This window comes from Haemaphysalis longicornis, unplaced genomic scaffold (assembly GCF_048455015.1).
Source record: "Haemaphysalis longicornis isolate Haplotype H1 unplaced genomic scaffold, Haemaphysalis longicornis Haplotype H1 scaffold_3, whole genome shotgun sequence".
In the NCBI taxonomy this organism is placed as follows: Eukaryota; Metazoa; Arthropoda; class Arachnida; order Ixodida; family Ixodidae; genus Haemaphysalis; species Haemaphysalis longicornis.
Window position 1 is genome coordinate 91,170,248 of NW_027526335.1, and position 23,551 is coordinate 91,193,798.

The 23,551-nt window shown below is 44.8% G+C and overlaps 1 protein-coding gene across 12 annotated transcripts in view; it reads right to left on the reverse strand.

Annotated features, from left to right (window-relative positions):
• LOC144174834 (uncharacterized) overlaps positions 1-23,181 on the reverse strand; it is a 39,735-nt gene extending 16,554 nt beyond the window's left edge. For 10 of the 12 annotated variants that reach the window (XR_013323524.1, XR_013323527.1, XR_013323525.1 and 7 more), the window contains exons 1-11: positions 23,023-23,181; positions 22,743-22,916; positions 22,558-22,638; positions 22,382-22,464; positions 21,514-21,679; positions 19,987-20,488; positions 16,398-17,430; positions 5,179-5,724; positions 1,458-1,623; positions 616-725; positions 373-480 (exon numbers count right to left, since the gene is read on the reverse strand). Coding sequence is in view for 7 of the 12 variants with exons in the window: in XM_077703760.1 (XP_077559886.1) it covers positions 373-480; positions 616-725; positions 1,458-1,623; positions 5,179-5,724; positions 16,398-17,430; positions 19,987-20,488; positions 21,514-21,679; positions 22,382-22,464; positions 22,558-22,638; positions 22,743-22,812 (2,865 nt within the window). In the remaining 5 variants the exon portion in view is untranslated. The remainder of the gene's footprint in view (positions 1-372; positions 481-615; positions 726-1,457; positions 1,624-5,178; positions 5,725-16,397; positions 17,431-19,986; positions 20,489-21,513; positions 21,680-22,381; positions 22,465-22,557; positions 22,639-22,742; positions 22,917-23,022) is intronic. The other 2 variants (XM_077703759.1, XM_077703758.1) reach the window with 2 other exon arrangements.
• Positions 23,182-23,551: the final 370 nt, after the last annotated feature.

Genomic DNA, 23,551 nt, shown 5'->3' on the forward strand with positions numbered 1-23,551 from the left:
ATAGAATAATGTTAGTCTTATTGCACTCCTTGATTAGTGCGCAGTTGACTGCTATCTTGTTCAGATGCATCACTCCAGCAGTTTTTTTACAGAAGCTGTCAAACGATCAAATATAAAAATCCGAATAAATATGAATGTAGTCATTTTACACAAAAACAAATTTTATATCTGCAATCAGAATGAAAAGCTACACATTTCCCTCAATTTTCATCATCATAACTGTACAAATAAACTTTTTTGGTTTAAGACCAGTGTGCCCTCTTACGTGCTCAAGCAGTGCAAATACCAGCGTACTAACTTAATGCCTGTAGAGCTCCCCAACAGTGGCAATTCTGAGCATGCAACGTGGAAGGGCTTTCACACTGTACTCACCGTGGTCTGTACGACGAGTTCGAAGTACGTGTTTCGACAAGACACAACATCACGCAGGGGATTCAGCTTGTCCATCAGCAGCTGGTACGCCTCTCCGATTTTCACTCGCTGCACAAAGAATGACAGAAACCAGTTTTTAATGGCACATTCAATTTCCGACACGTCAACTTCAATTTCACCTCCAACTCCAATTTCACATTTCGATTCCATCTCCAGCAGGCAACTGCGGCATGCCCCACTCACCAGTTCGTCGGCCTTCTGGTCAGGCGTGGGTGATGGTGTTTCACTCCTGGAGACCCTTTTCCTCTTGGCGGGCACCTTATCTTCCACGGCCTCTGGTTCTTTTTTGGCGCCTGCAATGCAGAGCGACAGCCCCTCGTGTCAGAAAAACTTAGCGCGAAGGCGCAGTTTTGTTACAATTTGCAGCGCCTTTTAGAAAATATGTTGCAGCGGGCATACGTACAGTAGTTTTATGACTAGTGCAACCAACTGACACCAGTTTAAATTGACACATAACCTCAAAGTAAATCAACTAAATGGTCTATATTAAAAATGATCCAGGTTATTTTATTCTGGTTTACCTAGTAAATTGGCCTTTAAATGCTTAAAATAAATGCAGAAAGAGCTTTGGAAGCTCATTTTAAGCAGCACATTTTAGAGATTATGACAAGCTAAATTAACAGCTTTTATGAACACCACAATATTTTTTTAATTTGTACATTTAAACATCCATTAAAATGTGAACTTTACCAATTATTAGGTAGGTTAGCAATCCATGAACTACAACACTGCAAAGTTATTAAAAAATTTTTTCATATGTAGCTTTTTTTTTTTTTCATTATTATATGAGCTGATTGGAGAGCTGAACTCAAAATTCCCAGAGTTTATTTTAACGCCTGCTTCTAAACACTCCTGACTCAATTCAAATCTGTTCAGTGATCACTAGGAGTCGCTGAAACTATATGGAAGCAAACTCTCCATTTGAGCGCACAAGATCTGGTTCACCTAGAGTTCTCTCACCATTCTGCGGTGAACTGCCAGAACCTTGGCAGACATTTATGTCAGGGGGAGTTGAGTACACTTACGAGATTTCCTCAATGGTGCTGGTGGCGTTTCCTCCTCACTCGAAGATTCAGACGACTTTATTTCCCCTTCTTCTTCACTCGTATCACACGGCGACCGACTGGCCTCCCGCTCTCTCTTTGGTGAGGTCGTGGGCTTTGTAACGTCTTCCTCGGCCTTTTTCTTCTGCTGCAAAAATCAAGGGAAGAAAATTTAGAGTATATTGTTCAGCTTGATTTTTGTGCTGTACCTATGGCACAAGGAAATAAAAATAGTGTACGGCTCAATTTTGTATAGAGCAGCTTCTCTGCCTGTGAAGTATAGCCTCGATTACAGAGTTAAAAAGTACCTAATAATGCAGTTTATGCCTTCCTCACCCCCCATTCATAGCACAAGAAAAGATGTTACAGGATAGAAAATCTAAATTATATTACGTTTGTAACTTTATGGATCTCTTCACGCCCATGTTATTCAAAGAATTCAAGCAACAGTTTCTTGCAAAAAAGAGAAACAAAAAAAATGGGGTGGGCCCTGAAAGTTGTCTTTGACCCTCAAAAATATTTTGTAGGCTTAGCGCGCCGAAGCTACACCTGTGCTAGGAGGTGCACCATAGTGGGAAACTCCGGATTAATTTTGACCAATTTCTAGCGTGAGCTGAAATCCCAACAAACAGGTGTTTTTGCTTTTTCTCACTTCTCCTCTGTCTCTGCCACTGCCAATGGAGGCGACGAGAGTGGTGGCAGAGACGGAGGAGAAGTGAGATGTGCGTTGGTGTGAGCTTTTTTTAATTTTTACTAAATCCTAGTGCATGCGCAAGGCACGCACACGGCTGCTACACGTGCCGTGGGCAGAGCACACAGCGGCGCAAGAGGTCGTGTGACGCAATCACATGGTATTTAGCAAGAGTGCCGGGGGTAACCCTGCAGATGTGCTCGGTGAGGGCACAGTCTGTCTCTCTCGTCTCCGCGTGGGCTCGTAGCTCAATCATTAAGAAATGGGCTCTTGCTCCGTTTCTCTGTTCGTTCCAGGTTTGATTCCCGGTGGTGCCAGTAACATCTTTTATTTGTTCGCGGGTCTTTTCTGTTGACACCAACGGCCGCGACAGAACCCTTGGGGGGTAGAAGTAAAAAGCTTCCCTTTAAAAAGGACAAGTGGAACAGCATGTACGCAAGTTAAGAATTTTAACATAGTATGCCGCATGACTCACAGGGAAAGCTGCCCGTCTGTTCAAGCGTTAAAGCTCCTGTTGATTTCGGTAAAGAAGCCACATATGCTGAGGCCCTGAACCAACCATGAGAGTGAGTAAGGCATCAGCAATTTGTGAAACTGCAATCAGTAGTAGGAGTTTCTAGTGACGCAAAGGTATAAAAGGTATCAGGCACATAATCTTCGTCCTTGCTTACAAGCAGGCATTGAAATGCAATGCAATGTTCATCATTCACTCCCTCATTAAAGGGACCCTGCAACACTTTCTTAACCCTTTCAGTCACAAATTATTATATTCACTGCAGAAAAATTCCATACTTGGAGGTTTAGCAGTGTCAAGTGTCTAGAGGTAAGAAAAAAAAGTTCAGTCTCTCTAGAATACTTAATACACAAATGGCGTCGCGTCCTCATACCGAGACACCATTACTCAGTACTGCTTTTCCCTACAAAAAATAATAAATATCCTGAGGCAGTTTACAAACAAGGAAGTGAAATACTACTTTCTGCACATGAAAGAGGTGTTTTTAGCCTTTATAAAAGATTTACGCCGCAGTAAAACAGAACTTAGGACGGCAACACACCGGACCTCCCACAAAACTTGGTGGCGTCCATTTTGAAACGATGTTTATGACTGCGGTTCCGCCATTCCACATCACATGGTGCTACCTTTCACTTCCATAGGTTTCAAACAACAGCCGCACCGCTCTGCAGCATGAACTTTTTTCGTTTTCACGAAGAAAATGACAAAGAAAGTTGCGTCTCCTTATGGAGACACGGTGACTGAAAGGGTTAAACTTTTTTTTTTTGTAAATCCTAAAGGCTTTCCGAACCTAGTCAACAAGCACACTCAGTACCTAAAATGCGGGGTCACAAAGAACCTCGGCCAAAAATTACTGCTATATGCCCATCAGGTAGGCTAGAAACTTGCCCAGGAAGGTTTTCTCTCTTTCGCGGTCCTATTGGCCGGCTTCCTTTCAGCTGCAAAAATAAAAGCTTTCGATAGACAGTTTAGAAAAAAAAAGCCACAAAAGCAAGGCAGAAACGAAAGGCGGGTCTTGTGCGACGAGCAAATCATTCACTGCCTCCTCACACTGGCGATAACTTTAGCTTTCACAATGCTTTCAGAAACGAAGGAAAGAGTGAAAGCCTTTATTGGAAGTGTCGCAGAGTCCCTTTAATACCAGCGAAGCTGAGTTTCAGCAACTGCCAAAACTGGCACATGAAAACAAAATTTTTCCCCTCTCGGGTCTCTCACAGCAAAGGTGTAAGGCAGTAATGTAGTAATGCCGCAAAGTAGTAACGCAGTATGTGTCACGCACAACCATGCACGTATTCTCAGGGCTAAAATACCATGCTTTTGCTGGATCCACAATTTACGATCACTCCTCCAAGGCAAGGAGTAATCCCCCATGTTAAAATCGAAAGAAATGTCTCTCTTTTCAGATTTGCATCCGCTTCTGGCAGGTGTTTAACTAGTCAAGCTGTACTTGGGATGCCCTGTATATCTGCCATATCACTTACAAGACATTCGCAGCCAGTGGCCCGTCAAACAGCACTCCAAATCATCCAATTTCGACTTCCGAGGTTATTTGAAAAGCGTCAGTGCAACTAAGCATTTTTTAACACTTCCCTGTTCACACCTGTACAAATTGGTAGTATACTATCGACACTTTCAAGTTCAAACTTTGACGTTTTTCCATTCGAATTTGGCGCTTTCCAAGTGCACTCTGAGAGCTGCCACCATCTACTGAGCAGTAGAGACTTACAAAAGGAGAAAATCTTGTTTCTTGCAAGAACTGTTGAAGACTACTTAATGTATAAATGTCTTACAGACTTTCACTTGTCATGTGGTCCATTTGACCAAACCATATTTGTTAAGATACAACGCAGCTAACATTGTATCTACACTTTGCAGGTATTAACAAAAGCGGATACAGTATGTGAAAATACTTTGCCAAAGGCTCTATATAAAATGACTCCACCTCAGGTTGCTAAAGATGCCCTTATCTGAATACCTGGGTTTATTTTTTATCAAAGCCAGGACTTAGTGAACAACAAGTATGCAGCTAAAACACGGCCTTCTTTAAGGCATTAATCCTCAGGTTTAACAAGTGCTGACAGCAAAATGTAACACCAACTAAAGATGCACAAGTGCTGAATATTAACATTTTGAAGCAGATAACCGCTGCACAAGCAGTACCTCATTAAAACAGCAAAGAATAAAAATTCAACAGTCAACGAACCTTACAGTTTATTCTTTTATGTTACAGTCAGCCGTAACATACCAACATCCCAGCCTTGTGTTATTCAGCTGCACTGAAATAACCACTGGCTGTCAACAACTTAAGCCTTTATGTTATGCTTTTATCAAGTTAAGTCTATTCCACAACTTTCCCTTTACAGATGGTACGGAGCGTTCACTTTTTATTCTGCCAAGCAGTTGTTCGTTCCCAACTGAAGTACGTTTTTTTCAGAAAAAAAGAAACACGCAAGGTTGACAAACCCTACTGGCCTCCCGCATTCCTCCACTCCACTCACCGACTCCAACAGGGCAATGTCCAGAGCCCGGACCACATCATCAAAGTCGTCCACGTCCGAGTCTTCCGGCGCCTTGCGCTCCGCCGGAGACGCCGACCGTTCTCTCGTACCAGCAGTCCTGTCAGAATGGGGCGACAACCTTTCCACTACTTCTTCACTCTCCTTCTCCTTGCGAGTCTTCTCAGTCTCCACCTCAGTCTCCTTCTCGGACTCCTTCTCTGCCTCCCCCTTAGTCTCGGCCCCCACGTCCACACACTCACTCAACACAAGCACTTCAGCTGACCGGACAAAGTTCACTTGCACAAACGGAAGCGTCTTCGACTGTGGCTTGGCCGCACACTCCGGTTCCTCCAAGGGGGCCATCCTGGAGCTCCCAAGCCCTGGGTGCCTGCTATCGTCCTCCGTTTCACTCGGTGCTGCCCAGGTGGGATCTGACCGCTCGTGGGTAGCTGCAGCCGCCGGCGATTCAGCAGTCACATCCACTTCCACGCTGTCCTCATCGCTGCTCTCCGAATCACCATACGACACGAGGTGCTGCGATTTCTTCTGTACGTGGAATGACATAGAAGGGGGCACATTAAGTCACATGAGATGGTTTGGGCACAGGAATCACGTCCTGGCATACCGTGCAGGCGACATGCAACGCTGTTTTACCTACTTCTCCACTGGTGCAGATCCAGGAGACTTTAGTGCTCGCAGTAATACAGAGTGCAGGCACCCATTACGCTCTGTTAACCGCAGCAATTACAAGCGCATTGTGCGCGGGAAAGTATGAAAAAGTGAAGTCTGTGCGAAGGCTGCGGTGATGCTGCACGAGGCACCATGCCGGCTATGTTTTTCACAAACAGAACACACAAATTACCTTTAGGAAGTGTACTTGGCATAATGTAAGCTTGCTGTGAGGACTAGAGAGCAGCATGCAAGGAGTGAAGAAATGCAGGCAGGAGTGTCCATATGCTGGGACAAGCTACTTCGTGTCCCATCAAAACACTGACTGCTGTGAACAGTCACAGAGGGCATGCGGGCCTATAGACTGACGGGCCTGCAAGGCAGCTGATGTCAAAAGAACCTTCTTTCGTGAGCCCACTTAGCAGTAAGGTTTTCAAAGGAAGTGACAAAATGTTTACTCTCCTTTATGAGCCACAGAGTGCAAAAGTGTTGTACTAGAGTGCATGAAACATTTCTCAGTTCACAGAAACCAGGGGATGTGAGGACCACGTGAGTGTACACGCTACGCTGTGCAACGCTGTTAGGGCTAACAGGCCAGCGCTGCCGCCTTTGACAGCATTTGGGGTGGAGGGCCTCGTAAGAGCTCGTGTGCTTGGTACCTTCCAGCGAGTCAAATGAACCGTCAGTAGCATCCTCATGATGCCGCTAAGTGGATTGCGGCTTTGGTTGTCGTGCTCTAGTTTGCTAGCAGGAATGCAGCACCTTTACGGCTGCAACTACGACAGGGATGATGGCAAATACCTTGCCGTAACAGCTACTGAACTCCCTTGTTACCACGCTAATTGAGAATCTTTCCATTTGAATGACAACTTTAACTCTTTTGTTACCCCACCTATTCAAATCGATCATTGGTGATCATTCCTTTATATTGCCGATTTCGACATGTTGCAGTCGTTTCTCGTACACCTAATGCGCCTCAGTGATTAGCCTAGGCCCTGCACTTTTAGAATCCGTTTAAATGTTCCCGCTCCGGCGACATTAAGATTTTTGAGGGCGTTTTCTTGCAAGCTGAGGTGCGTGCATTTTGCGAAATGCCGCTTGTGGTCACACTGCATTGCCCTCAGATTTTCTTGATTAAAAGGCTCCCAAGCAAGTCAGATACCAAATCATGTTGTCCGCTTTGCAATCTCATACTGTTGAGAGGTTATAATTGCCTGAAAATGACAGCTTTGGTTCGAAGGAAGGGTAGCTTTATTCTGCCAAAGCTTATTTCTGGAAACGTGCCGCATGTCTAACAAGTGGAAATGGCGTTTTCAGCCAGTTTCTAGCAGTTTTGGTTTCGTTCTTGCGTAGCAAAATTCATATTTGGCGCTACTACGCAGTTACCAAACTTCTAGCCGATTTGCCATGGTGCCTCCATTGCCCACTACTGTTCCTCGAAAAAAGCACGCCGCTCATGATTTCACTTCACCCACGCCTTACTTCTGCCATAACAACTCCTGCCGAAAGTCGAAAAGATAACACCAAGTCGTCAGATATTAGTTCAGACAAAGAGCACTTCCAATGAGCCTTGAACACCGCCAGCTATTCACCAGCCAGTTTCATTTCCCTACAAGAATATTTCCTCAGGTCTAGTGTCACTTCTTAGTAGAACCAGAGTCTCTTAATACCGTTCTGGTCACGAAACTTCTCCGTCACTCTATGGGAGAGCTTGATATGGTGCCAAGAACGGCCGCTACGCGGCGCAAGCTGTCCTAGGGGGGCCATCGCCCCGCTGCGCCCGGCGGAACCAGCGGAACGCACTCGCAGCGGCGGCTGCCCGAAGGCGTTGTGTGGAGGCAGCTCGCGGTATTCCTTCCACCAAAGTTCCTGCATAGCGTCACATGAACTTCATGTGCCAGTGCACCGCGTTCAAGGTGGGCGGCATGAAATTTCGAATGCACAATGACTAAGACATGCTGTGTAACGGGCTGCAGCTCCGGATACCGAAGCAACAAGGGAAAGGCGTCGCTCTTCTGTTTCCCAAGTAGCGCCGAACTTCGAGAGAAATGGAAGAGAGCTATACCGCGGTTGGAAGCTGGCGGTTTCAACTTCGAAAGCAAGAACGTTCGGGTTCGCGAAAAGCATTTTGGTGCTAGCGACATTGTAAAAACCGACGAGCACATCGTGAATGGGGTGGTCGTGTCGCTTCAGCGAGAGAGACCGAGGCTTTGGACGTATGCCGTTCCAACGATTTTTGATGGGCTCCCGGCCTACCTGACAAAGCCGAAACCGCGTTCCCGGCCAGCGATTCAGAGGCAACCGGCGAAGAGGTGGCGCGAATTGTCTAAGCGGCGTATCATTAGCACCATATTTAAGATTTATTGCATGCTTTAAATGATAACAGCGCCCTCCCTCCTTCTTCCCCCCCAGCACCCAAAAAAAATGTATGATGTGGTGCCTCGGTAGTGGCAAAGGCGGCCGAGAGCAGCCAGCACTGGCATCAAAAGGAACTTTCAGATTAGGCTGCTGTACCAGCTGTACTCCCCTTCCCGAGGAAATCCTGGGTTGTCGGCAGGTAATTAATAATGCTCTAAACACTAAACACAAGGAAACGTCAAGCGGCGGGTGCCCCGCGTACACTGCGTGGAATAAAGTGAACAATGAAATGTTAGGCACGTGCAACTCGTGTTTAGAGTGGTCGCGAAAGCGCTCGGCTGCTATAACCACGCCATCGAAAGTCCCGCGTCAAGAAAGCGATCGGCGCTCACAAACGTGTGTCCAAAACAACTGCGCATTTGGGTGTAAACTCAATTGAAACGTCTGGAATGAAAATTCTGGCTGTAGCATTCACTTCATTTGAATACTTGGGTAGCAGCGCGCGAGAGGCGAGCCGGATATAATAAACCAATGGTGATTGCTCCTGTACGACCCCGTCGTGTCTCATTCCGTTCACCTTCCTTCCCCTATATGCGGCACTACCATAATAGAAAGCTCACCTACCGCATTAACATAATCGCCCTTCGGCCAGGCGCAAATATAAACACGTTGTCGAACAGATCTACCAGCAGCTGCTCGCATGGGGAGCATGGAGCATGAGCATCGTCTTTCAACACTTGCGAGCTAGGACGTACCGCTTCGAGGCATCATAAGTACGCATATATTTGGGCTATGAGGTAATTATTAACACAATCGTTATCGCTCGGTGTGAGAACACTTTAAATGCGCTGCTGTTTATAAGGTAGGCCCGCACTCCCAAGCAAACTGCGCGTGAGTTCCAAAGTAAACAGCTCTCATTCGTCGTCGACACTGGATCCCGTATCGACTTATTCATCTGGTGGCATTGATGCGTTCAGAGACGTTTAAGAAAAGGTAACAGGAAGAACACAGCACGCACATAATAGCGTCGAAACGTCGGCAGTAGTGCGCATACACACCCAGCACTGGCGGCGGCTTGTGGCCCCCCTACGACGGGTGGCGCCGCTAGCGAGAGATGTTGTCCCTATATCAACCTTCGGGCGGAGTTTCGTGACCAGAAAAGCATTGAAGGACTCTGGTAGAACTGTCTAATTGTGACAAATTCTACGAGAGGCTTGATATTGTTTCTTTCTGAAAATGTTAGGTGGCGCTGTAATGTAGAAGGCTTAAAGTGCCGAACTCTTTGTCGAGCGCAGGCTTCTCAGTGAAAGCTTCCTGGGCACCCTTCTAGTGCATTACGCCTTATTCCTGCAAGAAGGGCTATTATAGCGAGTCAGATGATGATAATAAACCGCAAGTGAAAGTTCCGAAAGATAAGTGATGATCAGAACGTCAACAAGCATCCACCACCGAGTTTAGTTTTCAACTTCAAGCAGATTAATTCGCTCCACTTGTTTGCTCAAAATTTTGTGCTGGCTGTAGTCATTAACAGGGTGTTTTTACATCACATGGAGACTCATTGGTGCCTCTAATACTGTCAAACCACCAGATTTCTTCCAGAGAATCATCCAAAATTGAGCATTTTGAAATGGAGGTTGGGCTTACCACAGGGCATGGGCACAACGCGTGCTAACATTTTTTATATCTGACAAATTGTACCGCGCAAGTAAATATTTTTTCTAGGACTGGTTTTTGAAATGTTTACCTATAAGATGTGCATTCTAAACTTTTTCAACTACTGGTGGTTTGTCATTTTTTTCGATGTCCGGACAAAAATTCTGAATTGAATAATTTTTCTCGAAACCATTATTTATGAAAACATTTAAAAGTGGTATTGCTGAAAAGGGCGTTGAATAATCCGCATTTTATGTCAGTGCAATATCTGCTTAACTAATATGTTTAGCACAAAATAAAAATGTTTTCTCAGACCCCTAAAAATCAGTCGATTTCCCGCGGTAACGAAAGAGGTAATGGCCTTTTTCATTGTGCTCGAGGCACTTTTAAGGCAAGTGAAGCGATTTGGTCGAATGCTCAGAACACACCTTTTCAGAATCAGTTTTGCCCTCAATTTGGTGACAAAAACGTAATTTTTGACATCAATTACCTGAGTTTGACAATTGGGCATGGTAGTCAGACACCACTGCTACCAAAAAAAAAGAAAAAAAGGCATGCTTCTCATAAGTACTGCACATCAGTGTCTAATTTTCGTTAACAGGGCACGAATGGTGAAAACAATTTGCAACATTCAGATTTGCACTGAGACCGCAATACTCTGTACAGTTGCATGAAGTTATCGATAGGTGTTAACAGACCCTCGACCCAAGCAGTTTTACTGCCATCACATCTTGTTGAAGATCCTGTTGCACTCCTCAATATCATTAGGATTATTTGCGAAATAAGCTTGCCACTTGTGATTTTCCCTCGTCCACATCTGATTTCTGTGATAACAGCTCCAGTTGTACACCAAAAGATAACACCCAGTCATCAAATATCAGATCAGACAAGAACAGTGTCTGAAGTCAGTGTTCGTTTTGTTTCGTTCCCACATGTCGGCATTTCTGGAGGTCTACTGTTGCCTCCATATAAAACTGCCTATTCTGCCAATGTTTTCAATAGTTTCGGTATTGTTCCTTAGCAAAAATGTTAGGTAGTGCTGTAATTCAGAAGGCTACTGGTACTGAACGATTTTTGTTGCATGACAGTTCCAAATTAAACGTCGCTGTGCCCGATTATGGTGTGACGCACCTCATTTCTGCAAGAATGACTCCAATAGCAGATCAGGAGATGACAACAAAACACAAGTATAACTTACAACAGGCACGTCATCATAAATTCAATGTGAACATTGGCAAGCATTTGCCACTGAGCCTCGTTTTCAGCTTTGAGCGGATTTCTCAGCATCAAATGCTCTTCCATGGCCGTAAATAAGTCATTGAGAAGGTTTTTACATTATGTGAGGAGAATTTGTTGCCTCCAATAATCTCAAAACACAAATTTTCTTCAACAGGGCCAACAGGGCCCTGTGTGAAATGGAGGATCGGGTTTCCTGCATGGCTCTCGAACCCCGAGTACAAACATTTTTATTTGTATCTGGTTACCTGTTGCATGCAAATCATTTTTTTGGGACAGGTTTTTCAAATGTGCAACACTACAAAATCGATGTATGAAAAAAATTTTGATTTTGCCTATTTTTTACAAACATATTATTTAGGAGGGTGTTTTCACGAGAGATCGGACAGGCGCATACAGCCGACATCTTTAATTTTGACGAAAATTTTATATATAACCCCTTGTGCACAGAATTTTGAGGGAAAAATTCCCACAGTCGGCTCGGGTCACTGGTGCGTTCAGCAGGTCGTGGAAAATTAGAAACTTGTACCGCTGTAAAAAAAAACCTACTGTAGCTATTGCCCTATTTCTTTTGATGTAAAAACTTTGCATACTCTGAAACGATTTAATTTATCTGTGTTTTGCTTGCAGAGCAAATTTCTTTATAAAAAAAAAACAAATTAGAAAAAATTATGAATATTGCCGAAATGTGGGCATTTTTGTCTCGGAATCTAAACAAGCTGGGTAGTTGAAATTTTTTGTTGTTATTCTTCTATCCTTGTTCAATCTTCATGCCAATTTTATTTTATGTGGTCAAGACACTTTGATACGAAAAAGGGCCTGTACTGCAGCAAGGAAACGCATTTTGGGATATTCTGAAAGCCAATTAAATGGCTTCCTTTGAAAAAGGCCATCTTTTATTTTTTCCAAACTTTCACAAATTAAAGCCAAGGTTTCTCTCTACCACAGACATCAAAAACATGTTGAACTATTTTTGTTGTTTTGCAGCTACAAAGCGTCAAATTTGGCCTTGTTAGCAGTATTGCAGTAACATACCCAAGTGGCTCGCAAGAAGCTTAGAACCGCAATGTAGTGCGAGAAATGACCGCTACAAAGAGAAAATCATTCAACAAACATAATGGTGAGCACGTTTTGTTGAAATTAAGCGTAAAAAAGGTAGGCAGGACTTTAACAAACTGTAGAAAAGCACCCCAAGTGGATCGTTCAAGCTAGCGCACTCACTCTTCGGGATGCATCTCTTCATGAGCTGCTCAATGTTGTGTGCGCGCTGTGTAGGCCCACTCACATATACAGAGTTGGTAAGGTGAGATCCTGACCTCTCGGGAGCGAACGGGGAGCGCAGGCTACGCCCGAGCTTAGTCTAACTTGCAGCGTTGGGGTAAGCGTTCCAGCGGAAATAAGTAAGTACTGAAGGATGGCGGCTGAACTTCCTGCTTAGTTTCAGAAAGATATGGTCTCATGGTTCCCAGCAAAACTGAAAGTATCAAACAAAACATATAACGATTACCTTAGCCGCTGTGAGTGATAACAGGATCAGGCAGCTTGAAGAGAAGGAGAGAGAGATATATCGACGAGCCAGAGGAGGCTAATAGCCCAAGAGTAGTGGGCAGAGCGTACTTTATGCTGATTATTTAAGAGGGCATAAGAAAAAAATTGCCTCAAGAAGAACTTCGCTTTTATGAAAATATTGGCACTGGAACAAAAGATCCCGTTATGCCGACAAACCAGCAAGTACACTTGGCCTGTGTTTAAGGTCGCTAGACAGCTGCCGCCCTGGGAGAGTTAGCATCTAAAACGCTTCGGCTGCCACTAACCAGCTATTGACCACTTGGATCAGCCTCACTGTCCTCCTGCTTCATGCTCAAATAAACGACAGTAAAGACGTACGGCCTCGTCAGTGCTAAGTGCTCTGCAGTAGCATATAGTGCCACAGAGATCCATGGGAACCAGTTCACGTCTGCTCCGTTAACAGACAACTGCACAAGGGTGCTATTCTTGAAATTTGAAGACAGCGCGAGTACTAGGTCGGAAAACTGAAATGCATATAGAACACAAGGATAATTTGCAATCTTGGTTCATTACAGACATCGATGAAATACAAACAGGCACTCGCCTTGTCAAACAACAAATAAGCAAATAAAGATGTTTCAGGGCCCCTACAGGTCCCTTGTTCCCAATGAAAAGGGATGTGAAAGGGTGTGACTATTTATAAGTTCGGTGGCGCAGAGTGTGCACGTATATCATAAGGAGATTACCTCGCGAACGGGTAATCGTATTTTTAGTTGTTTGAATATGTACTGATTCTAAAAGTAGTCGTGTCGACAGGCGCTTCTCTGATGCGATTATGCTTGCAGAATCCCAATCGATGACGTGGTTAGTAGTCCGATGATGATCCGCCAAGGCATTCAAGCTTGCATTGCCTTTTTTGACATCGTTCTGGTGCTGCTGAATTCTTCTTTTAAAATTTACAGTGTCACCTATGTAGGAAGGGTTGCTATCCTTGCACAGTATTTTGCAGACAACCCCTGGGAATCTTGATTTTTCTATAGGGTCCTTCACGCGTACCAGCTTCTGCTTTAACTATTTCAGTACGGCGCCATAGGCCATCGGACGCCGGTGTCCGATGATTTCAAACGTCCCACGAAAGCTAAAAACGGCGCCTGGTGGACAACTAACGCCATCTGGCGTATTTATTGACGACTCATTTCTCAATCTTATTATGTTTTGTTGATATTTCGCGTGCAGAGACTGCGCCAAGAGTGAAATTTGAACCCGCGGTAGTGGCGAGTTGTGTGAAAACGGCGTCCGCTGTATTTGGGCTGTATTTATAAACAAACCGGGCTTCCTATCTGACGACTGCAGCTTTACACATTGATGTGTAGAGTCTGGGCAATGTACGGTAGGGATATTTTGCCAAATGCGCCGCGTCATATCGCGTTATCACCTTCATGATAGTCTGGCACTCGTGTCAGATAACCGCTACGGAGCGATGCGCGACACTTCTCAAGAGCACTTTATTTTTTTTTTTCTGGTTTTTTACCACTACAGTGAAAAGGATTTTGTGTCAGAACACAAAAAAGTGTGCTTGGATGCATGACCGACTTACACTCGAGTGGCTTTGAGGAGTGGCACAGCCGTCAGTTCCGCTAGTTTGACGGGCCCACAAAAATACAAAACTTGGTGTACAGCGTTGATATATATATTGAATCATAGCCAAGAAATGTAGGAACAATTTGTATATCTTAGAATTCCTGAAATAATTTTTTGGCTCATTACAATCGCCTATATACATTGCGTGTATACTTTTTTGTACATTTTTTTCTGATTATTTGACTAATAAACTGTAAGTAATTGTACCTTTCACAAAACTGCTGGTATGTGTTTGTAAGAGCAATCTATAAGCTACAATTACATGCATAGCAATGCTAAATGTGTCCACTAGCTCAAGAGAAAAAAATAGTTTTGTGGAAGCACTCAAAATCGGCCGTTTTTCCGCCGTAACGAAAGAGTTAAGCCTGTTTGTTGGCACATGTGCAATTTTAATGCCATATGTGCCAAGCACCTTTGCAAGACCAGCTTAAGCAGAAGCTGGTACGCGTGAAGGACCCTATAGAAAAATCAAGATTCTCAGGGGTTGTCTGCAAAATACTGTGCAAGGATAGCAACGCATCCTACATAGGTGACACTGTAAATTTTAAAAGAAGAATTCAGCAGCACCAGAACGATGTCAAAAAAGGCAATGCAAGCTTGAATGCCTTGGCGGATCATCATCGGACTACTAACCACGTCATCGATTGGGATTCTGCAAGCATAATCGCATCAGCGAAGCGCCTGTCGACACGACTACTTTTAGAATCAGTACAGATTCAAACAAATAAAAATACGATTAGCCGGTCGCGAGGTAATCTCCCCAAGATATACGTGCGCACTCTGCGCCACCGAACTTATAAATAGTCGCACCCTTTCACACGGGCCCTCTTCATTGGGAACAAGGGCCCTGTAGGGGCCCTGAAAGATCTTTATTTGCTTATTTGTTGTATGACAAGGCGAGTGCCTGCTTTTATTTCATCTATGAATCACCCTCGCCTGACAAATTTTCATCGAAACTTGGACTATATTACAGACATTCTTGTCTCCCTCCATGACTCCACTGTTTTTCATCTAAAATATTACAGCAATCGATTAAAGCACAGAACTTAAAAAGGCCAGGTCTCAAGTTGCACGGCTGAGACTGCACCAGTCGATAATTATACACACAACCAAGCATGGGCTTGGCAGCCACAGCTTCAACATGGGATTTAGGTGAAATGTACTTTATACGCGTCCAATTTCAACAAAGCATGCTCACCGCAATGTTAATTTAATAGTTTCTTTTTTGTAACAGCCATTTCTCGCCCTTCATTGCGGTCATAAGCTTACAAACCACTTGAGTATATCACCACAATACTGCTAACAAGGCCATATTTGGCACTTTGCAGCTGCAAAACAACAAAAATAGCGCAACATGTTTTTGATGTAGACGACAGACAGAACCTTGAATTTAATTTGTGAAAGTTTTGAAAAAAATCGAAGATGGCTTTTATTTTTAACTGGCTTTCAAAATATACCAAATGCATTACCTTGCTGCAGTACAGGGCTTTTTTCGTATTGAAGCGTCTTGACCTCATACACTAAAATTGGCACGAAGATTGAACAAGGATAAAATAACAACGCGAAAACATTTCAACAATATAGCCAGTTTAGATTCCAAGAAAAAAAACCCAACATTTGGGCAATCCTCACATTTTTTTTTTCCAATTCGTGAATTTTTATTAAAAGGAATTCGTATAAAACCATAGTGCACCTGAAAGAAAAGCTTTGCAAATTTATGAAAATGCTCCACCCAGCCGCCTGTACTGAAACAAAAAAAATAAGAACTCTCGCTTGCTAGATAGCTAGTGCCATCTAGTGAAAACTAGATAAACCAAACGTGTTTCTTGCTTACTTTATATTTGAAATGACATATTTATAAAGGCAGCAAACTAGGGCGTTATGAACATTTTCATGCATCTACAAAACTTTTTGTACCGGTACATGATGCTTTTTAAGCTCGTGGGTCATGAATTAGTAAGTCCCTCAGGAATGTGTTCAGGTGAGTCCCCCTTCATTTGGAGCAACTGCTAGAGAGATACATATCACACGATACACATTATAGCAAGAGTGAAAATGTAAGGCACCAAGATTTGTCACAGAATGTAGACAAATCACCCGCTTTGGAAAAGAATGAGAAAAAAAAAAAAGAATACTAAAAAGGGGAGCATCACCTTTGAGTGGGTGCTGTGCTTCACCTTCGACTGCACTGATGTGGCTGGGGAGCTGGCAGGAGCCTGCGAGACAACACTCCCCTTTGCCCCAGGGGAGCTCAAGGCGGCATCTTTCGGCCCGTCAACATCAGAGGCCCCTTGCACTGCACTTTCAAACTGGAGCTTCCCACCTGTCATGACTGGATAGTTCACGGAATCTTGGTCACTGCCCGGGGCTTTTGCCTTCGCCGCCTCATCTTGTACGTCCATTTTGTCATCATCTTCGCCGTCAGCGACAGGGGAGCCGGGATAATCCACAAGGCCAGCCAAAGCCGATGCCGAAGCAGCGGCTGCAGGCTCATTCCGTTTGGAAGCTGTGGGCTCCTCCTCAACACTGGGCGAAGGACTCTCACTTTCTTGTGCAGTTGCAGCGCATTGATTCGTAATGGCCGTTTTAGGATTGGCCTTGTGTTCATCAACTTCCATAGGTTCCGGTGAGCAGCGAGCTGGTTCCAAACTAGGCGGGTCTTCGCACACGACCGGCTCTTCTGTGTCACACGGCTCGCCCTTCTTTTCGAGAAAGCCTTCCGGAAGCTGTGGACCAATGAAGACTTTTGAAATGGTGGCAGTTGCTGGTGCAGTGTCTTCTTGCGATTCTGGCAGCTGTGGCCCGATCATTACCGGGGGTTCAGGTTCGGGTTCTAGACTGGTGGCATCTGGCAAGTGTGGTCCGTAGACCTTCTCCTCGGTGCTGCCAGTCTCAGTTGGTAGCTGAGGCCCGTAGACAACCGCCTCTGTGGTGTCCGGTGCATCTGGCAGCTGTGGTCCGTACACGAGTGGCTCTGGCTGATCCAGCAACGAGCCAGGTAGCTGCGGACCATAGACGACCAGAGGCGATGAACCTCTCTTCGGCTGCTTCATGGACGATGAAGCTTTCGATCGCTTTGCAGCATACTTTCTTGATGAAGCCCTCTGAACGACATGTCTCTCGTAGTCGCTGTCCTCGGAAGAGCTGCTGTCTGACGCACCGTACGAGGTGATTGGAATAATGGCCCTGGTGGGGAAAAAAAAAGTAGAAAGGTTAAAGAATAAAACCAGTCTAAAATATGAATAGAAGCAGCTTTTGGTGCCCTTGGTATTATTTAAAATGATCATGCGCTTCACTAATGCGTACAATAAATAATGGTACACACAGCTAAATGTTACAAAATATTTGATCAAAATTTCGTTCGGGTTGTATGCTTGCCAAAAATAAAAACTATACCTCTAAGATATGGGAAAGATCAGCAATGGCTCGCAACGTTTCAAAAGTGGTCCAGCATTGGGTTCAAGCAGCCATGGCCAGCATGAAAGCGAACCCTGCCAGAATTTTTACCAGAAGACAGTACCCCTGGGACCCTGGGACGTTTTTCCGTGAGTGCAGGTTATTGACGTCAACACAAATACACTTTTGCTTGTATGAACTGAATGGCTGTAATAGGTAAGAGATTTGCCCTTGTTCTTAAATTAAGAAGGCATTCTATTAACCCCTTCACTTTTCCAGTTTCACAAAAAATTACTCACTATGAACTATCACTACTGGCACACACGCTAAACTGCCACAATGTCTATGTAAAATGTAAGGCATTGTGAATCAGTTACTTTCCCATTATATTGGCCATGTCTATACTCATGCATTGTTCTTTTCCATAAAAGTTTCGGTTAATTTTTCTCGTAATGAATAGCCAAAATTAGATTTCAAGAAAACGTGCAATTCTATCACTAAATACAATCTTGTTATTCCACAAACTGGCAAAAAACTTTGCCTATATGCCTGCATGAAAGACAGACTTCACGTTTACAAAGACAACATGGAAAAATAACAGCATGAATCACTTGTAGGCGGAACACAATGTCTGGCCGCATTAACTCTTTGGTGACCACACCATAGGCCATCGTTCACGGGTGAACAATGCTTTCCAAACCTCCTGCAAAAAGTAACATTTGCGCTATTCAGACAACCGACACCAGCTGGCGTGTTCATTGGAAACCCCTTTTTCAGTTTCGTTGCCATTTGTTTACATTTCACGCGGGTAGATGGCGTCGGGAGTGAAAACGAGTTCGGCGAAAATGGCGTCCTGTTTCACTGCACACTCTGCAAAGGCCGACAGAGGTTTCAAGGACTTCGGCCACTGCTGCTGCTGCTTTTTTTTTACCCCAGCAGGAGTGATGCTCCAGCAACGATGTCGGTTTGTCAAATTTTAGTTCTGATGAAGACTCTCCCAATCAACAGCTTCAGAACTCGACCTGTACTGCCTGGGAAAATGCGTTTTTGACTACGCACTGTGTTTATAAACTTACCATGCCTAATATCTGATGACTGCAGTATTGCTTTCATGCGTAGGGTCTGGACAATGTGCGGCGGGAATATTTTGCCAAATCCACTGCGCCGTATTGCGTTATCACCTTCAAGATAGCCTGGCGCTCATGTAAAATTAGTGCTGCAGAGCGATGCGCGATGCTTCTCAAAAGCGCTATTTTTTTTTCTTGTTTTTTACCACTGCAGTGACAAATATTTGGTGTGAGAATACAAACAAGCATGCTTGGATGCATATTTTAGAAGCCCAACTGACTCTCAAGTGGCTTCGTGGAGTGCCGCAGCTGTCAGGGCCATTAGGTTGGTGGGCCCAAAAAGCCCAGAACTTGGTAAACCATTGATGTATATAATGAATCATAGCTTAGGAACGTAGAAACATTCCGCATCTCTTAGAATTCCTAAACTAATTTTTAGGCTCAGTAAAATTGCCTATTTGTGCTTTGTGCATACTTTCTTGTGAGTTTTTTTTTATTCTTATACCAATAAACTGTCAATAATTACACGTTTAACAAAAGTGCTGTTATGCGATTAAACACTCTAAACATTCAACAAATCAAAGCACTCATTCACATCTTAGAAGTGCACGGCACTACAGTGGAACCCCGATGACACGCCCCCCATTCTTACGACGACCCGCTTCTTACAAACAATCACCAAGGTCCTGGCAAACTCTCCATAAAAACAATGCACTCAAAACCCTGATTTACAATGCTCAGGTACGCACGGTCAACTAGATACAACCTAGATAACTCTGGTGAGGATAAACTGGTGTTTTTCCCACATTCACTCCGTTCCTTTCTTTTGCGCCTCTTTTCCATCGTCACCCCATACTATCATTCGTTTCACTTGGCCTTGGCAGTTCCTCACTCTTGCCTTTTCTTTTCTCAATTTGCTCGGCTGTGTCAACCTCCCCAGCTTACACGCACGGGGTGCAGGGTTGGCAGGCCAGAACCAGACGGCATGGGGGTCACATGGCACGCGGCGCATGGCTGGTGGGCTAGCGCACATGCGGAGGACGGGAGCACAAAAGAGGAGTGTATTTGTTTTTAGAAACTTTGTATTTTTGGTGAACATTCCCAAATTACGCGAGAAAGAGCTAAATATAGTAGTTCAAATAAGTTCTAGCCCATCTGTCACTTGAGACCACCTAATAGGCCGATCATACGACACCTCGGTCATACGACGCTTTCGCACGGTCCCTTGAAAGTGGTATTATCAGTTTCCACTGTAGTCACAAACGACCCATCCACATACCCAATGGCTGTTTCCTGCTTGCGCTTCTTCTTAGCTGAAGCTGCCAGCCTGCTCGTGCCACTCAATCCCGCGGTGACGCTTGGTTGCTCCGTTTTCATAGACTTGGCCGTCTTGGTCGGGAGTGCACTCGCAGCTACAGCCTCCGCGTCGAGAAAAGCCGTGCCACCGGGTACAGCCTTACTGGCTGCGGCAGCTGTACTTTTTGACACAGAGGAAGAGGTTGGTTCAGCAGCAGCAGCAGACGCAGCAGCAGCAGTGCCCGGTGCCGCATCATGGGCGGCTACGCTGGCGTCGTGGTTGACCGCGCTGCCCTCAACCGGCTCCCCGTACTGCGCCCAGTAGGCCTCGTATTCTGGCGGGCAGTCCCAGGTAACCTCGTTGGTGACTTGGTGCCAGAAGTAGGTGTAGCCAGTGGATTCGTCGATGCACTCGACCCAGGGGCACGGGGGGACCTCGCCCTCCACTGGGGGCGGCGGTGGTGGCGGAACTGCGACGATGTTTCCTAATCGAACAAGAGATAGAGAGACCACGTGTCAGAACAACTGCTTTACAGACAAGTGAACAAGCAAAGCGCTGATAGACCGACACCAAAACAGGCATGCCCACACTCACAGCTCAGGTTTTCGAGTTGACGAGGCGAATACAGTAAGAATTCATTCATGAACATTCACAAAGGACGGAGAAATCGGGATTGGTTATCCGTTTCACGACAGATGCAGCCAAAAAAGAATATCTGTGTAAAAACCTTTTCTGAATGTGTCAATTATGTTTAACTTAGTTGCAAAGCTTGTGCACTCTTAGTGCAAAAATTAAAACCAAGGACGGTGCACACACTGATAAGGGCAAAGAAGATGAATAAAAACTTCAATAAATGTCCTTCCACAAAATCATTCACCAAATGTACAGAGCCTAGTCATTTGAGTATTTCCTTTATCAGACTTATGGCCACCGCAGCTTGATAAAACTTGCTGTTGCGCAAGTCGGTTCATGCTTCTTTATAAAAGAGCGCTTATTTTTTGCACACTTTAACAAAAAATCACTGCAGCCTTGTTTTGAACCACAGCCTTAGACACCAGGCAACAGCGGCAATTACCTAGGGGCATCTTATTCTTGAGCAGACAACCGTTAAAACACAAAGTTTAAATCTACCTGCCCTTTGTTTAGGTTACAATGACAATGCTGCCGATACTGCGATTAATTCACTGAAAAACTTCAGCTGATATTGCCTGGCACTGCTCCTACAACTGGTGAACTGGTTCTGAATTGTTTCTGAATTGAACTCGTTCTGAACCAGTTGAATTTCACCAGTTCTAAATTGAACTGGTGAACCGATTCACTCCTAGAGCAGTAAACCGGTTCTGAACACCACCAGACGCAATTTGCTTGAGGCATTGCTGGGCAGAACAGCACCTGCAAGAAGTAAGCTTTATCTGGCACACAGAAAGAAACTGCAAACACCGGTACACGTCAAGCAAAAGCTATAAAAATCCTCTACCTACACTACTCTTCATTTCACTGCCCCCTCACCTATTGAGACCGGTTCACAAGTTCCAGCTTTTTCAGGAGCTGCCTGGGGAACTGGTGCACTCCCCGATGTGGTTGCTGTGGGTTCCTTTTCCGTTGGTTCACTTTTCTGCTCACTGCCCTCTGGGTCCTCCGTTCCGGGCGCAGGTGTTGAGATGGCATCAATCTCCTGTTGAATCAGAGTAGTGGCGTCATCATATCAAGACATCAGTGACACTGAACGCAGCATTAGTCTTTTTTTAGGGCATTGAGACTCGCTTTCCTAAACAAAACAAAAAATATCAAAACTGGCCTCCAGCACAACCAGAGCAAGTAGCCACACTGTCCAGTGGCATCAATGACAAAGAATGAGCAAGCATTGAACCCCACAACGCCTAACCGACACAGTCCAGACAACATGCTGCATCACTTTACTCACAATTAAGGTACGCCAGTCTTCTGGCAATGTCACGTCAAGCTCCCCAGCATTTAAACCTTTTCCAAACACGGTAGAGGCCAATGACACGGCAACATTTCAGGCCAATATGAAGGGCTCTGCCTGACGACCCCCGGTCGTTCCATCACATCAAGCTCCCCAACATTTAAACATTTTCTGAATGTAGAGCCAATGACATAGCAACTTTTCAGGCCAGCATGAAGGGTGCTACCTGATGGCCCTTGAGGTTCTGTTCTTCAGTCGCTCAGCGTCTACGAATCGACGGCGCAAAATTTTGCCGACATGAGAGAAAGTGAAGGTATAAGGCGAAGGCGGTACTTCGACACCATGAGGACAAACGGTTCGCATCTTGTAACCAATGCTCAAGAAGATGTACGGTCATGAGTACGCCAGTCAGGTAAGGCTACAAGATGCCATTATAACTGAATTGCGTACCTTCATAAAGTCTGCAAGCTGGTCATCTATGGCATCCCTTTGAACTCCATTTTTAGAAGCTGGTTCGTTGCCGACTGCTGTCTCTGCAAAATAAAGCACACAAACGAACGGTGATTGAGAAAAACCACCACAGAGATAAAACGTGCGGAATAACAATAGACGAAAGAATATTTTACCGTCAGCTCCATCGCTGTCATCATTCTCTTCTTGTGCTAATGACGGCAACGCCAGTCCACTCGGAACATTTTTGGTTTGATCTGAACACCGCAAGAAAGTCAATAAGCAACTTAAACCGCTCAAGCTTTAATAACTAAAGGTTAAAGATTGCTCGGAAGAGTGCCGAAGAATAGTGCGCACTTACGGGGTTGGCGTCTTTCCTCTTTCAGCTGCAAGATCTGTCTCCGGCCCGTCCGGTCTTTTCGCTTCACCATTTTCGCCGTATAAATAAGAAACAGAACGCAGCAACAGTCGGATCGGGGAAGTCAGACGTTGAAGACAAATGTCCAACAGTGGTACACTGTTGCGGGTCAATCAGCTGCGAAAGCAACAAGCAGCGATTAGAGAAGGCTAACAGTACGATCGAGTCCGATCGAGTCTACGGAATGTTCTAGACTACATAATACTAGGCAACTTTTACTTACGTTACAGTGAGCGCATGTCAGAAAAACTGCATAATGGCCGTATTTACACGTTCAATGGTCGATTTTTGCAGAGCTTCCAAGCTGTGCAGAAAGGAGAAGGGAGGAATAAGGTAATGGACAAATGCGAACACCGACTCCGGACAGCCAAGTTAATGATGATGGTGGTGATGATGATGATGAAGAATGTTCTACTTTTTGAAGTGGAGCGATGGCATCCGTAGATGTTTGAGTGGCGCCCCCTGGCTCTGACGTCAGCTTAGGGACTCACGCCGCCGTCGTCTGCTACACTCCGCTTGTGAGGGGCAGCAGTGCCTGTGCTAGAAATCGCCCGCTTTGTTGCTGTAGTGAGTTAAAAAGCGTATTTCTAGTGACTCAGTTATTTTGCCTGCTTCTGACGCATCTGAATAATTTGAAGCTGTATCGTGCACAAGTTTGCAACACACGAAAAGGTAGAGAACAACTTTCTTTAGAGCATCGGTCAGAAGATCATGTGTAACTCGTCATTTCTAGCTTATTCGCGAGGATCAGC